Source organism: Typopeltis vanoorti, chromosome 12, assembly GCF_054136105.1.
Source record: "Typopeltis vanoorti isolate ZY-2024b chromosome 12, IOZ_Tvanoo_1.0, whole genome shotgun sequence".
NCBI lineage: Eukaryota > Metazoa > Arthropoda > Arachnida > Uropygi > Thelyphonidae > Typopeltis > Typopeltis vanoorti.
In genome coordinates this window covers 95732110-95747702 of record NC_143560.1, presented here as the reverse complement: position 1 = coordinate 95747702, position 15593 = coordinate 95732110, and the positions used below count along the sequence as shown (strand labels likewise).

At 36.5% G+C, this 15593-nt stretch overlaps 1 protein-coding gene across 1 annotated transcript in view; it reads right to left on the bottom strand.

Moving 5' to 3' along the window:
• LOC150101026 (cytosolic carboxypeptidase-like protein 5) overlaps positions 1–15593 on the bottom strand; it is a 207338-nt gene that overhangs the window by 168517 nt on the left and 23228 nt on the right. Inside the window, exon 3 of the mRNA XM_090401454.1 lies at positions 3233–3404. Coding sequence (XP_090257580.1) covers positions 3233–3404 — 172 coding nt within the window. The remainder of the gene's footprint in view (positions 1–3232; positions 3405–15593) is intronic.

Genomic DNA, 15593 nt, shown 5'->3' with positions numbered 1-15593 from the left:
TCTCATATTTGCCCACATTACTTTACTTGAGACTGCCTGCCATTCAAGAAGATTAGCCTCGTATTTTGTGTTGAATACTATGGCTACTCCTTCTTTTCCTTGAGAATACACTCGCTGGTATTTACGAGTTGCCTTAGCCAGATCTTATAGGAGACATGACTGCTATGACAGTATTCATATATTCACCTCCTATTGGTCCATTTTGATAAAGTTTCGCTGGCCTGAAAGGTATTTCGAACTGGTTAGTTTTTGTCAGAGACCAGGCAGAAACCTTAAGAGAGCAAAAACTCACAGTACTAAGGAACTTGAAACATTGGAGAGCTGTATTTTTTGTGAGCGAACGCTTGGTCAGTAAAGGAATGTTCAGCAAAATTGGCTAAGCCTTTCACATGGTTGTATAAATAGTCTCAGCTTAGGAATGATACTACAGGAATGGAAGGAATGTATGATAGTTTCATTGTACAATGGTGGTACAAAAACTGAGATGGCTAACTCCTGGCCTATCAGCATCTCTGGTGTGGTAGTGACAATTTTAGAGAAGTTGGTAAGAACTCACGTACAGAAATGGGTAGACAAACATGCTATACTCTGCAAGGAACAGCATGGGTTTACTAAAGGAAGGTCATGTTTTAGCTATTTGCTCATATTTTATAATAATGTTACGATGTTGTATTATTCTAAGACATTTGATAGGATATCACATGAAAGGCTGTTGCATAAACCGGAGAATATGGGATTGAAATATAAACTCTTGACTTGGATGGATGGGTGACAGACAGATATCAAAAACTGCTATACAGTGAGTGTGAATCTGTGAGATTTAAGGTGACCAATGGTGTACCTCAGGGTTCAGTCCTTGGACCATTATTGTTCAATCTATACATTGATGACATCAGGCAGGATCTAACATCCGATGTGCAATTGTTTGCTGATGATGTGAAGATAGGCAGGGCAATCACAGATGCTACTGATATTCAGCAAATTACAAAATGATTTGAATAGCCTGGAAATTTGGACAAACGAAAATGGCTGTCAGTTTAATGTTAGTAAGTGTAAAGTTATGCACTTTGGTATGAACAGAGTTCCAGCAGCATATTATATTAGCGGGGTTATGCTACAAGAAATCGAAGAGGCAAGGGATCTTAGCATATTGGTGGATAGAAATTTAAAGTTCAAAGGTCACATAGCAAAAGTTGCAAATACAACTCAGAGGATAATTGCAATGTTGAAACGAACCTTGACACGTAAGGATAAGGAAGTCATTTTGCCTCTTTATAAGGCTTTGATGAGACCACACCTGGATTATTGTGCACAGATTTGGTTTCCAGGGTTCCAAGGGGATAAAGAAGCTGTGGAAAGGGTGCAAAGAAGAGTTACAGATTATATCCAGATTATGAGGACAGATTGTGAGTATGTGGATTGCAGACTCTGATTAACAGGAGAAAGAGGGGGATGATATGATAGAGGTCTATAAACTTTTGAATGGGTTAGTTATAGGATATCAACTGATGAAATTTTTTTGTTATATGGAAGGTGGGGAGAGAACACCGGGGCATCCATGGAAGTTGAGTTTGTTCACAGTCAAAAAAGGAGTAAGAACTACGTTTTTCTCCCAGAGATCAGTGAGCAAGTGAAATAATTTGCCTTTAGGGGTAGTGAGTGCATCTAGTGTGAACGAGTTTAAGGGAAAGTATGATAGCTGGTTTGGGCTCATTTATAGCTTCCGTATAAGTCGATGAGTCCTTGACTCCCTGGAGGTCTCAGATAATAATGCTGTTTACATTAATTTTCATCAACAACTAATTTACATCTAAATCAACTTGATTCACAATGGACTTGGAAAAATAAAGAACTCTAAAGAAAACAGCCAGAGTTTCCAACAGCAAGAAAAAGCAATTGCTGTCCAATATCTCACAAATGTCTACTAGTTATTAAGATACAAGCTATTTGTCATTGTGATTTGCAATTAAAGGAGACGAAGATGCTTCTGATGCCCAGTGTAGATTATGTCGTAAAATACAGGATGGGCCAAAAGTCACAAAGGGGTTTCAATATCTAATTACTCCTTTATTTTTTGCTTTAAATTTACAATATCATAGCATCATATATAGTATACATAGGAAATAAATTTACACTAGGTGTGAAAAATCAAATCTTATAAATGGCATCCATTTTCTGCTTTGCACAAATGTGCCCTTTCTAAGGTGTTTTTCATGACACCTCTTAGTGTTTCAGGTTCCAGTGCTTTGATTTCAGCCTGAATATTGTTCTTCAGCTGTTGGAGTGTCTGAGGCTTGTTAACATAAACTTTTTCTTTGAGATAGCCCCATAGGAAGAAATCAGGAGTCTTCAGATGTGGAGAACGTGATGGCCAACTTATGTCGCAACCAGGAAATTATTTTTCTCTCAAAAATTTGCATGAGCAGTTGGATTGTGGCCCTTGCTATGCGAGTTGTCGTTCCATCCTGTTGGAACCATATGTCATATTTATCTTGAACTGCTAGGAGTAAGAAAAATTCATCTCCTGTAACACTGACAGAGTTCCCAAAGTGGTCTTCGAAAAGTAAGGTCCGATCACTTCTTCCAACATCACCCCACACCAGACCGTACACTTGGGGGGGGGGGGGTACAATTCCCTTTGGTGAATTGACATAGGATTTTCCAAACCCCAAATTCTGCAAATTTGTTTGTTAATGAAGCTATTTGAATGAAAATGTGCTTCATCTGAAATTATCAGCTTGTGGATAAATTGGGGATCTCTCCTTGCTAATTCTTGAAATCTGACTGCATATTTAAATCTGTGGGCATAATCTGGTGGCTTAAGCTGTTGCACTAACTGGATTTTATATGGAAACAGGTTCAAGGTTTTCAGAATACGTCGGAGTGACGTCCGAGAGACTCCAACCTGTCCAGACCACCTCTGAGTTGATCTTGTCTTCTGCAACACTCTCCTTCACATGCTCAACTGTGGCTTTGTTCCTAACTGAGCTCGGTCTGCCTATTCGTGGAAGGTCGCTTATTGAACCCTATTCCTCAAAACGACCAATCAAACGTCTAACATTGATTCGCTTGGAGAATTTCTCATGCCGTAATGGCGACAACATGCTCGTTGGGTTGATCCTTGGTTTTGGTATATAATCCATAGGCACAGTGTCTTCTTGCTGTGCTATGGATTTTATATATATAATCTTTTATTAATCATGCTAATTACACAAAAAGTTATTTAACCAACCTTAAATGAAACTTTATTTGGAATTCTTTCCCACGTTTCTGTACCTGGGACAACTTTATATACAGGTGCCATGCCATGTGTGAAAAGTTTGCCTTGCCGATTGAGATTCATTACATGAATTTTTATTACACATCCTGGTGGACCATCTTGAATTCCAAAGTAGAACCATGTTCTAAAGAAATAAAAACAGTAAATGACAGAATGCAGTTGACTGCTTTTTTTTTTTTTTAATTCTTACATTAATGAAAAATAAAAATCTGTATATGTTGTTTCTGAATGTATTCCAAAACATTTGAGAAACAACTACATTCATGAGAAACACAACTGTAAGAAAAATAGTTGAAACAGTTGCAAAACAGAATCTATACTTACTATAGTGACACCATTTTTCTCTTCTCTATAGCCAGCAAAACTTTTTAGATATAAATTTTGGAAAAAAAACAAGATATACTAGAAGCTATCCTCTTGAATATGAAGGCTAAAGTCAGTACAAATTCCACTTCTTTCCTGCCATGTAATTTTTCCTCCTTCCAATCTATGTCTCTGTTGAAGACGCCCATATAATTACTTGACTTGCACACATTGTACTGATTTGCTGATGCATGTCTTCAACATCATCTCTGGCACCCCTGGCCTACAGCAGCTACCAATTTTATATTTTGTCCTATTGGCCTTAATCTCGCACCAGATTAACTCAAAACAACCATCTGTCCAAATGATTCCTACTCTTGTTGGCTGCAATTAATCTGCTATCATCAGCGGTCCCCCCCCCCCCACAGTCCTGTGTACTCTATCCTCCCTGAAAATTATAAATCCATCACTTTCTATCCCTGTTAATAATGATATGCTAGTATATCTCATAAGAGTACACTGCAGTAAAGTCCAAAAAAAAAACTAGATATGAAGAAGTATGTGAATTGGTGATATTTCTTCTTGTTATTGATTTTAAAATTAATAAAGTAGATAGGAGAGCAAATGAGGAAATGGAATAATAAAAGGATACATAAACATCTGCTGACTTTTAAGATCTACACCAATAAACTAAATAATAGTTACTACTGAATGTGTAAAACCTTCATAGTGATCTGTGTGTGTGTGGGGGGGGGGAAGGATTTCAACTGTTTGCCAGAAACGTAGCAAAGCTGAGTGTGCTTTCTATAGGGAATAAAGCTAATCACTAAATGGTTTAAATTTACCCTGCAGCTATTTAATCAAATCTCAGCTCATGTACTTTAGCACACTACAGTGCCAAATTAGGATTTCTATACCTGTTTTAAATGATCTTATTACTATTTCGACTATTCCAATCAACACACACACACACCTGCTCCAAATGAATAACTGAAACAATCTTTGCTGGAACTAGAACCCCAGAAGAACCTACTCTACACAAAACCTCTGATCAATAACCAAGCTATGGGTCTCATTCAAGGATAAAAAAAAAGCCAATCCAAATCAGACTTTGAAAGAGCCAAGTAATAATAATTCTCCTGTTCAAGCAGCAGTACAGTGGTGCAACCTTAGCAGAGGGCACAGTACCAGAAGTTCCTCAGCTAAGGTTAGCGGATGCAACTCTCATCTTTCTACTTGTCTAACATCCAGACAATAGCATGATAACATCACCTAAAAATAATACTGACATCTGGGTAATAATCTTATAAGCTTCCAGATCCAATAGTATCCCTTCATATGTGCTAGAAACTTGTGATCCAGAATTAAACACCCATCTTACACCAACTACACAAGCTCAGACACTTGCTGACATTTATAGTATAATTACTAAGCAAAATAGTAGAATTACTTAGTGAACACTTTGCACAATGTATATGAATCCAGGTGGAGACATTGCAGTAACAAGAGAGGTAGAGGCTATTTACATATAAGCTTCTCCCTCTCTTGTTATGTAATAAATATAAATACAGCTATGGGATTAGATGGTATAGCAGCTCGAGTTTTACAAGGTGCTATGGAATTGGCAGTGCCTTCAACCATGTTGTTTAATCTAAGTCTTGGATCTGGATTAGTCCAAAGCGGATATAAAGGGAGGGGGTAGTTCCATTGCATACAGGAAGCTCCAAGACTGATGCAACAAATTTCCAACTAATCAGCATATCAGGAGTCCTAGTCAAGGTACTGGAGAAGTGAGTCAAGAGCAAAATACAGGAATGGATATAGACAATTGGGGTACTTTATAGGGAAGGACAACATGGTTTTGTGAAGGGTAGGTTGTGACTCAGTAACTTGCTCATGTTTTATAATATAGCTGGATTTTGTAAAAGCTTTTGACAGGATACAGCATGGAATTCTAATCAGTAAATTGCAGCACATGGGGATGGATATAACTGGTGAAGTGGATAAGAGGGTGGTTGATGGAGAGATATCAGATAGTAGATTATTCAAAAGTAGAGTCCAGTAGAAAGCCTGTGAGTAGTGGCATGGCACAGGGCTCTGTTCTTGGGCCACTACTATTTAACTTGTTCATTAATGATATAGGAAAGGATCTGAGAGGAACTATTCAGTTGTTTGCCAATGATACAAAATTGGGTAGAGCAATAGTTAACAAAGATTATGCTAAAATTTTGCAGGATGATTTAATAGACTGGCAGTCTGGACAAAGGAGAATGGATGTCAGTTTAATGTGGCAAAGCGTAAGGTTATGCATGTTGGGATAAAAAGATTATAGTTGTGTATCACATTGATGGAACTGTACTCCAGGAAATTGATAAAGCCAGGGATTTGGTGGTAATGGATAAGGAGTTAAAGTTTAGAGGGCATATTGCAAAAGTGACTAAAGCAGCTGACTGGATTACTTCGTTACTAAAGTATACTCTGATGAGCCAAGATAAGCAGGTTATTATACCTCTTTATTGAGCCTTGGTAAGGGTAGGCTTCTTGGCTACTGTACACAGATCTGGACACCTGGATTTCTTGGGGATGAGGAGAAGAGGATCTAGAGGTGAATGACCAAGATGGTATCAGAACTATGAAATGAGCCTTATGAGGACAGGTTGAAGATTTTTGGCTTACAGTAATTGGTTGACTGGTGGAAGACAAGTGATATGATTGAGACACAAATTACTGAAGGGTTTTTACAAGATTAATAGGGAGAAAATTTTTCAGAACAGGTCTGGTGGTGGGAGAAACACATCTCCTTGTATATGTATCCACAAGGAGATGTGTTTTGCATTATGGGAGATACTGGGATAGGAGTGTTGGTAGCTAGCTCCACCTTTGCTACGAGTTGCACTACTTACCCAGGAAAGATAGTACAACACTATATTCAGTCCTGAAGATATTTTCAGGTGCAAACTTTGTTTGCTCTCACTGATATAAAGGATTAAACTAAATTTATTATAGTCTAACCTAGTGAAAAATAACTTTCCTCAGGATTCTATTGGAATTGCGGTGATAGTCTCCTCTTTGCTTATATTTCTCAGGCAGTGTTTGTTTCCATCTCTCTTTTTTATACTTTTGTCATAGATTTTTGCATAACCAATTCCTGTTTGAGATCCTTAGTTATCCATTTTATCCCAAATGCTTTATCTTTTTCATTCAAGGTATACAATTTGCCACTGCTACAAACAAATATTCCTTAACTAGATCCCATGTACTATTGATGTCTCTCTCTTTTATACAAATTCTTACAAACATTGCACTGTACCAAGATGGTGCAGTGCAATGTTTGTAATATAGTTATACAGGAACCAAACTTGGAGATTCGGTGGCAAGCCTTGAAGAAAACCCTGATTGATTCAGCCAGAGATGCATGTCGTGAGGTTGTCTGCAAGGATAGAAAAATCAGAACTCAATGGTGGACACAGGCAGTGAAGGAAAAGAAGAAAGCATATCAAAAGTTCTTGGCAAATAAGTTAGCTTGTGCTCTTTAAGAATACAGAGACAAATGTAAGAAAGCTAACCACTGTGTAAAACTAGGTAAACAAAAGTCATGGGAGGACTTTGGCAAGAACAAAGAAAATAAATATCAAGAAGGTGGTAAGATATTCTGGAGGTTGTTGAAGAAGCTTATAAATGGAGGACAGAGTGCTGTAAAAGGAGTTAGAGATGATAAAGGTGACATGAAAACAGGAGAAAAAGATATCCTTGAAGTATGGAGTAATTACTTTGAAAAATTGCTAAATGAAACAAGCAATGACAGCACAGTGGTAAAAACCACTCAACAGGCATACAGTCAGGAATACATATCCATACTTGAAGTAGAAAAATCCATCAAAGGCTTGAAATGTGGAAAGGCAGCAGGAGTAGATGATGTTCGACCAGAAATGCTGAAGTATGGTGGTATAAAAGTTTTACAGTGGCAGCACTGCATAGTTCAGAGTGCCTGGACAAAGGGACGAATTCCCGATGATTGGAGTAGAGCTCTAATAGTACCCATATAGAAAAATAAAAATAAGACTGAATATGAGAATTACAGAGGTATTTCCCTACTGAGTGTTCCTGGCAAGATCTATGCAAGTATACTTGAGAAACGGTTGAGAAGAATTGTGGAAGAAAAGCTTGGTGAAGAACAAGCTGGATTCAGGCCAAATAGAGGCTGTCAGGATTAGATCTTCACTTTACAACAAATAGTTGAGAAAGCATGGGAATATAACAAAGATCTGTATTTAAGTTTTGTTGATCTGGAAAAGGCATATGACAAGGTGCCAAGAGAGAAGCTATTCAATACGCTGCAGTTATATGGTGTGAATGGGGCATTATACCAAGCAATACTTAGTCTTTATTTGAGTTGTAAGTCAGCAGTCAGAATTGAAGGAAGTACAGGAAGATGGTTTAATGTTAAATCTGGTGTGAGACAAGGATGTACATTATCCCCTCTGTTATTCATTATCTATATGGATCACATTATGAAGGAAAGTGGTATTAAACATGATATCAAAATTGGCAATGTTAATGTCAGCTCTTTGCTTTATGCGGATGATGTAATACTTCTAAATAAATCTGCTACAAGTTTGCAAGATTCCTTGACTAAATTGAATAACTGTTGTAATAGATATGGTATGAAGGTCAGCAATAAAAAGAAAGACAATGAAAATAGGTAGAATCATTGAAAATGTCAACTGCGTTGTGAACGGAGAACCTGTGGAACAAGTAAAACATTTCAGCAACTTAGGCACGATTTTTACTGAAAATGGTAAATTAAATATGGAAATAGACAACGGAATCAACAAAGCTAGTACGGTAGGCAGTCAATTGAATAAATTCATATGGAATAAGAGAGAAATTAGTCGGTACACTAAATTAGCTGTATACAAGACAGTGTTCAAACCAGTTTTAACTTATGGATCTGAGTCAGAAGTAAAACACTTGACCAAAGACTAGAGACCGCAGATATGAGAGTCCTGACAAAGATTAGAGTTGTGAACAGATGGCATGAATGGCAACATCATATTAAAAACGAGGATATTAGGAAAGAACTTGACATTGTCAGCATCCAGGAATGTGTTAGCAGAGCTAATCTCAGGTGGTATGGTCACTTAAACAGAATGGGCGAGGAAAGATTAGCAAAACAAGTGTTCTCTGCCAGGTTGGCAGGAAAACGACCCAGAGGAAGACCAAGGTATAGGTGGATTGATATGGTACAAAGTACCTTAGCCGATAGAAATATAAGATCTCATAATGTTGGAGTGTTGACAAGTAACAGGCTGATTTGGAGGAAAATTGTAGATAGGAAGTTAGTAACGATGTAAATTTTTCATGTAGTACTATCATATCCTGTACACCCCTTGAGGGTACATGTCAGGAATTTGATGATGATGATTATATAGCAATCTCTCAATTAATGTGCCTAATGCACTATTTAAATAGGCACATTAATCGAAAATGCACTAACTGGATGTAATAACCTATTGGAAAAAGTAAAATTCGTTCCTCAAATTTCTTTTTTATAAAAGAATTCGGGTCTAGTTAAAGGAAAACTATGAAGTTGAAATACAATAAAACATATTCAGAATATGAATTTATTATTCTACTTCTTAACAAAGAATTGAGCTAACGTAGTTTGGCAGCCATTCTGTTTCTTTTTTTCATACAACTGTCCATATGCCCTATTGCCTCTTCTACTACTGCAAATTTTACTGCTTCAATCTTCATCTGGGTCAGCCTCTAAGCTTTCCTGCTTAAAAACTTTGATTATGCGAAAAATATTTTCAATTGGTTTCTGTGAAATCTCTTTGGGCTTGTTGATTAAATTTTCTTCATATTCATCAGGATCTTCCTGCTGTGCATCTAAATTTAGCAGGTCAGAATCACTCAATTTCTGAGAATGAGATTTAATTAATTTAGATTCATTTGAAAAGTCTCTAAAATCATTTGCACAATGTGGAAGAATGTGCTTCCAAATGGCTTGCATATTGCTAGCAGTAATTTCATTCAACTTTGCGACTTTATAACAGGCTGAGATTTCTCTGATTTGGCCAGAAAAGTCTTGGAAGGTATTCACTTCCAAAAAAGGCCAGTTTCACTGACATTAAATATTTGTTGGTCACAATAGACCCCTTTTTCCACAATTTTCTTCAAAATCTCTGGATAATTTGCAGCCACCCCTTATCTACACTGCACTTGCAGCTTCGCCTCTGATTAGAACATTATGTAAGCTATTTCTCTTTTTGAAACGCTCAACCCACCCAGCACTAGCGTGGAATTCTTCTTCTTTTCCATCATTGATAGTCCTTTCTTTCAAGGTTGCAAAGAAACTTAATGCTTTTGATTTAATAAGGTCAGTGCTTAGCGGGATACATTTTTCGTTACAATATTTGATCCATGTAGAAAGAAGTCTTTCTAATTCAACCATTATAATACTTTGATTTCAATTGCATGCATGATGAACTTGAAGCAGCTTTACCTTTCTCTTTGTAATCAGCTGCTTTGCTTAAAATTGCTCTTACAGTTGATTCATGATTCATCCATTTTTGTGTTCTTGTCCTATCTTTGCTCTGGACTTGCCTTGTTCATTTTTCTTTCAATGAGATTACTTTTCGAATAATTTTTCTACTTCTAGTTTTTTGCTCACTAATTCTTTTACTCATGATGAAAGGTTGGGAAAATACTTTAAAATAAAAAAAAAGTAAGGAAAACAATTGCAAAATAGGCAAGAAATACGATCAGGAAAATGCTATGTAATTAGCAGAGAACATAAATTTTGGGGGTAAATTTGGAACATAGTGTACATGAAAATTGTGTAGTATGCCATTAAAAAAATAACTTTGTAAATGTTTTAAATCGGTAACTAAATTATTTCATCCTGGTGAGTGAATTTTTAAAACAGTTGGCCATAAAAAAAATGTATAAATAGAAAATTTTTAAAATTTAGTAATCATTTATTTTTAAGGCACACTAACTGAATTTGGTATAGAAAAAAAAATGATGCACTAGTCGAAAATGCAGTAATCGGAGGCACATTAATCAAGGGATTGCTGTATTACAAATTATATAAGTATTATAATCACCTACCTCATAATTCCACATAAATTCCTTCCTCCTTGATACCTCCACATAACTATTCATCCTTCAAGTCAAGACTACATAGCTCTTATCAAATGAGACAATTAAAGTGGCTTATACCAACATCTCACAAATTAGCCTGTTCTGCTCACCTTTACCTCGAAACATACACTTGGTACTGTTAAAGCTACCAGTACCATTTTCCTCCTGATTCTCAATCCTAAGAGGACACAAAACTCTTCACTCATCAACAGTTACAGTCTGTCACCTCATTTATTCTTCCTTTTCAACCAAAATATACTATCTTTTTTAACTTCTATCCTTTTCTAACAACAGTTTGATGATACCAATAATCTTCAGACGGACTGAGCCTATCAATGCCACAAATTCATTCCCTTTATTCCTTTATGTAAAAAAAAAAAAGTACACTTCAATATTCCCATAACTAATTAACTACTGCTCTCCCAGACCCCACTTGTCTCTACAATATACTATACATCCTCTCATCTTCCAAGCTGCTTGTCCTATATAAGACCATTCCTGTCACAGTCCACCCCGACAACTCTAGTTTCCCTGTTCTGATACTCACCCAGAGAACTACCTTTCCAAATACCTGCATCCTTCCATGTTTAATGCCATCCATCTCTTGCATAACTCTTCTATCATACTCCATACAGTTTTCTTTCACTAGCATCCTTCACTCTCTCTCCCTTGTTTTCTCTCATTCTCCTTAATCTCTCCATTTATCCCCCTCAACTTTCATGCCTTCCGCTTCCTTTCTCAGTATCTCTATTTCTCTCTCTACACAGACATCTTGCTTTTACATGACATTCACCCACACACACTCAAAACTGTTCTCAGAACATCTTTCTCAGCCACACTAAACCTCCACTAATACCTCTTGCACATTTTCCTCACCCTCATAGACATTACTCATAGTCTTTCTCTCTCTGTTAGCACTCACCCATTTCCAATTTGCAACCTATACTGGTATTAAAATCCGAAATTGCATTATTCAAGTTGCCCAGTGCTTTTCACTGCCTGCATTTCATGCACATTCCCATTTTTCACTTGCAACACTTTTAATTTATGGAAAGCGTACATACCATAAGCACAGAATATTACAAAATTCTATACTATACTATGTAAAATGTGATCATTAAATGGTGGTAAGCTGGGCAATAGTGTTAACTGAAGAATGGCAACTGCCATAATGGAAACAAAGAACAAACGATACTACACATAAGATACAACAGACAAAACTCATCAAAAGAATTTGCATAACTTAAATACTGTCTAAACACAAACATCCTTTTTTTTAATGTGCCTTTTGCTCAGAAAAAGTATTTTTTGTAAAACTATGGTATGATACATTGGGTAGGCTGAGAATTTTTTTTGTTACTTTTATTAATTTTATTTATTTTTTGAATATTTTTTTATTTTTGCCTAGTCTAGAAATCCAACTCTAGTAACGAAAAACAGAACTTTTTCAAGTCACTTTAGGCATTCAATAAGTAGAGTGATAGTCTCACATCGGTTGATGTAAACCATCTCTCATTTAAAGACGATCATATACGCCCATGCCGGGATTTGCACTTGCATCCGGTTGGAAAGTGGATATACTAACCACAGCCAATCAAGGCGAGACAGGATTTTTCTTTCTTTCTTTATTATTTTTTTCTAAACTCCCCAACCTTGATATCAACAAGTGAATTCTAGCTTCATCATCTAGCAGTCCCCTGTAATTTCTTGGAAGAAACTGTGACTCTACACTTTTAATAATATTTTGATATACAGTCAAGATCAGTTTCTCTTCTTACAAAAACTTTGAAAATCTTTGCAAGAAGCCTCACCTGGCACAAACGCATCATATTGATAGTCTTCTCAGCCTCCTAAAAATCTGATGTTCTCTTTCATTCAAAATAATACTTCTCACTTGTCAGATACTACATGGTATGCCAACTGAGTAGGATGAAGGGAGGGCACATTCATCTGCAAAGCTGTGGATAGAATTTATGTACAGGACAAAAATAGCATTTGATAGGTTATAGCATAGGTTCCCAAAGTGGGTGGTACCGCCCCCCCCAGTTGCCGCTGAAGCCTTCTGGGGGGGGGGGGGCTATAGTGGGATCAGAAGCATTTGGGAGCGTTCAGGCGGTCTAGGCAATGGCTCTTTATAGAAGAAATTAATAATATATATTTAAAAATTAATTATTTTCATGATTTTGCGATTAGATAATCATTTAAAATTTAAACATTGCATTTTAATTCATCTTATGCCCATCTTACACGATCAATTTTCTTATCAATTTTCTATTTTAATTATTTAATCATTTGAAAATTTACCATGTCAGATAGAAATAGATGTCAATTTTCTATGTCAATGAGAAAATAGAGCATGTATATGTGTGTGTATAATAGGGAGGCGTTACAAAATTTATGTCTTGCAAAGTGGGCGGTGGCCCAAAAAAGTTTGGGAACCTATGGGATAGAGCCTCGAAGTAGTCCTGCACTGATGTGAAGTTCAAAGAGAGGGAGTCATCTACCATGACTTGCAGAGAATGATTAGAGAAAGCTGGATACCCAATTACTGAGGAGGGGCAATAAAGGATGGCAATAAAATGTCCAGAGTGATGCCACAAGTTTTTCTGACATTTCCATGGCATGTGTCCAGTAGTGGAAGACGTATGCTAAGAGGTCAGCTATGGATCTTGAATGATAGAATCCATACTGGCAGTTAGTGATTACTCGGTGACTTCTAAGTAATGGAGAAGTTGGGTGCTGATGACTTTCTCCATATACACATGTACTACACATACCAGCCACTGAATTAGAAACTTTTATTTAATACCACGTTGGACTTCCTTTAGATCTCGTTCTGACAGACTGTTTTAGGACCACAGCTACACCTCTTAGACAAGCAATGTGGGTTAATTTTCCAATGATTAAACACCCAGGATATCTCACCATTTGAGGAACCAGTCAGATCTGTTGTTTTCAAAATCATGGCTCCAGCTAGACAGGCATCCACAATAAGCCTTTTATCGAACTCCAAAAATAGTTTTTTCCATTGTGATCGACCCTGCTGATGACTGACCAACCACATTCTTAAATAGTTTCCTAGAACACGTGGTGATGCACGTTACCCATTATTTTGTATATATGCTGCATAAGTGATGTTTATATATCTCTGCATAAAGGTTTTCAGCTCAGTGGCTAGCGAGTAGAGTACATGTGTAGAGTACAGGTCTAAAAGGCTTCGATTTTGCATAATTAAGTAATGAATACTGAGGATATTATACATCCATTATCTTTTTATACCAAATAGAATTGAAAGTTTACCAGAGAATTTTTAAGAGCATGACCTTTAGCATAGCAGCTGTACTGGCTTGCATTAATTAAAAGACACAGACTCTGCACAGGAGCCCATATATTCACCTTTTATTAGTGCTTCTGACTAAGGTTTCACTATCCTCAGAGCTGTTTTGAACTGTTGGTTTTCATCAGACTGAGTAGAAACCCTCTGTTTAATACCATTTTCAGAAAGCCATAAGTTTCAAAACTGATAAACAGGACAAACTTGAAACTTTTTTTAAGTGTCAGTGATAAGTGGTTAGGATATTAAAGTTCTGAAGACGGATTGCAAAGATGGATAAAAGACAACGTAGAACACTGCTGCTATGATGAGGATGATACTAATAAGCTGAGACAAGGCAATGACTATTCTTTTGTACCATTGTTCTTTGATCGGACTATACCTGAACTATTTATAGTTATGATTCACATGGATTTTGCAGTAATATGAAAATCTTCTAAAGACACAGAGACAGTTAGCTAAGGTAATTCCAGAACTGTGCAATGAGTTATGAGGACTAAGGCAATGCAAATTAAAGAACTTAAATAGAAGAAAATATATAATTGAGACCTCTATAAGAGTTATCAGAGAGATTTTCAAAAATAAAAGTAGAAGGAAAAAGAATGAGAATAATCTGTGAAAACTACATCAGAAAAATTGAATTCTAAGAAGTAATATGGATAAATGGAATGTAATGCCAAAGTATAAAATTTCTCATGATGTGTAACTATGTAACCCATCATGTTCGTTTTACATGTTTTTCTAAGGAGATTGCACTTAAAAGAAATGTCAATTTTGTCTGTAATAATCTTGTATTTGTAATAAATTAGCCAGTAGTCTTTGTTAAAATAATGTGGCATATGACATCACTATGTGACACTGTTAATTCATGTCCATATATGGCGATTTCAAAAGACACACGAAGTATAATGTCATCATGGTCAGATGTTCAATATGTGACTATATATGAAAGTTTCCAGAGACACGTGCATGTGTAGAACAGACATCTGGGCCTTTATAAGGCAAAATGTTGAGAAAGACTTTGTCTTAAGGTTTTTGCCTTCTCTTACCTGGATCTGGTGCCACATGAGGTCTGCTGTCAGTAATCAAAAGAGGAGCACTGAAAGTCTTAGGATTCTCAATCTTCACTTATCTGGGTCCGTCACCATGGAAAATATAGTGTCAATCATTGAGGTGTCTCGCTAGGAAAGAGCTGCACATTGCCACCATGTTAAGGGTGCTAAAGGGCATAGACTAATCGATGACTCGAACAAAGAAGAAATTTGGTGGGAAATCAAGAACGAGACAGCAGAAGGAAAGAAAAACAAAAGGGGTGCTTTCATGTGGATAAAAGATTCATGTAAAACACATGCTGAATCAAAATTATACATGTGCTATTTCCAAGCAAGAATGTACATATGTGTATAAGTAGAATAAGATTGTGTAAACAATATTGAAGTAAGCTCACTCTAGGTGTGTCTTAATCTCAATTGTGTATAGGTAATTATTGTAAGAGTGAGAAGAGTACTGTACTAGATAATGCAAATT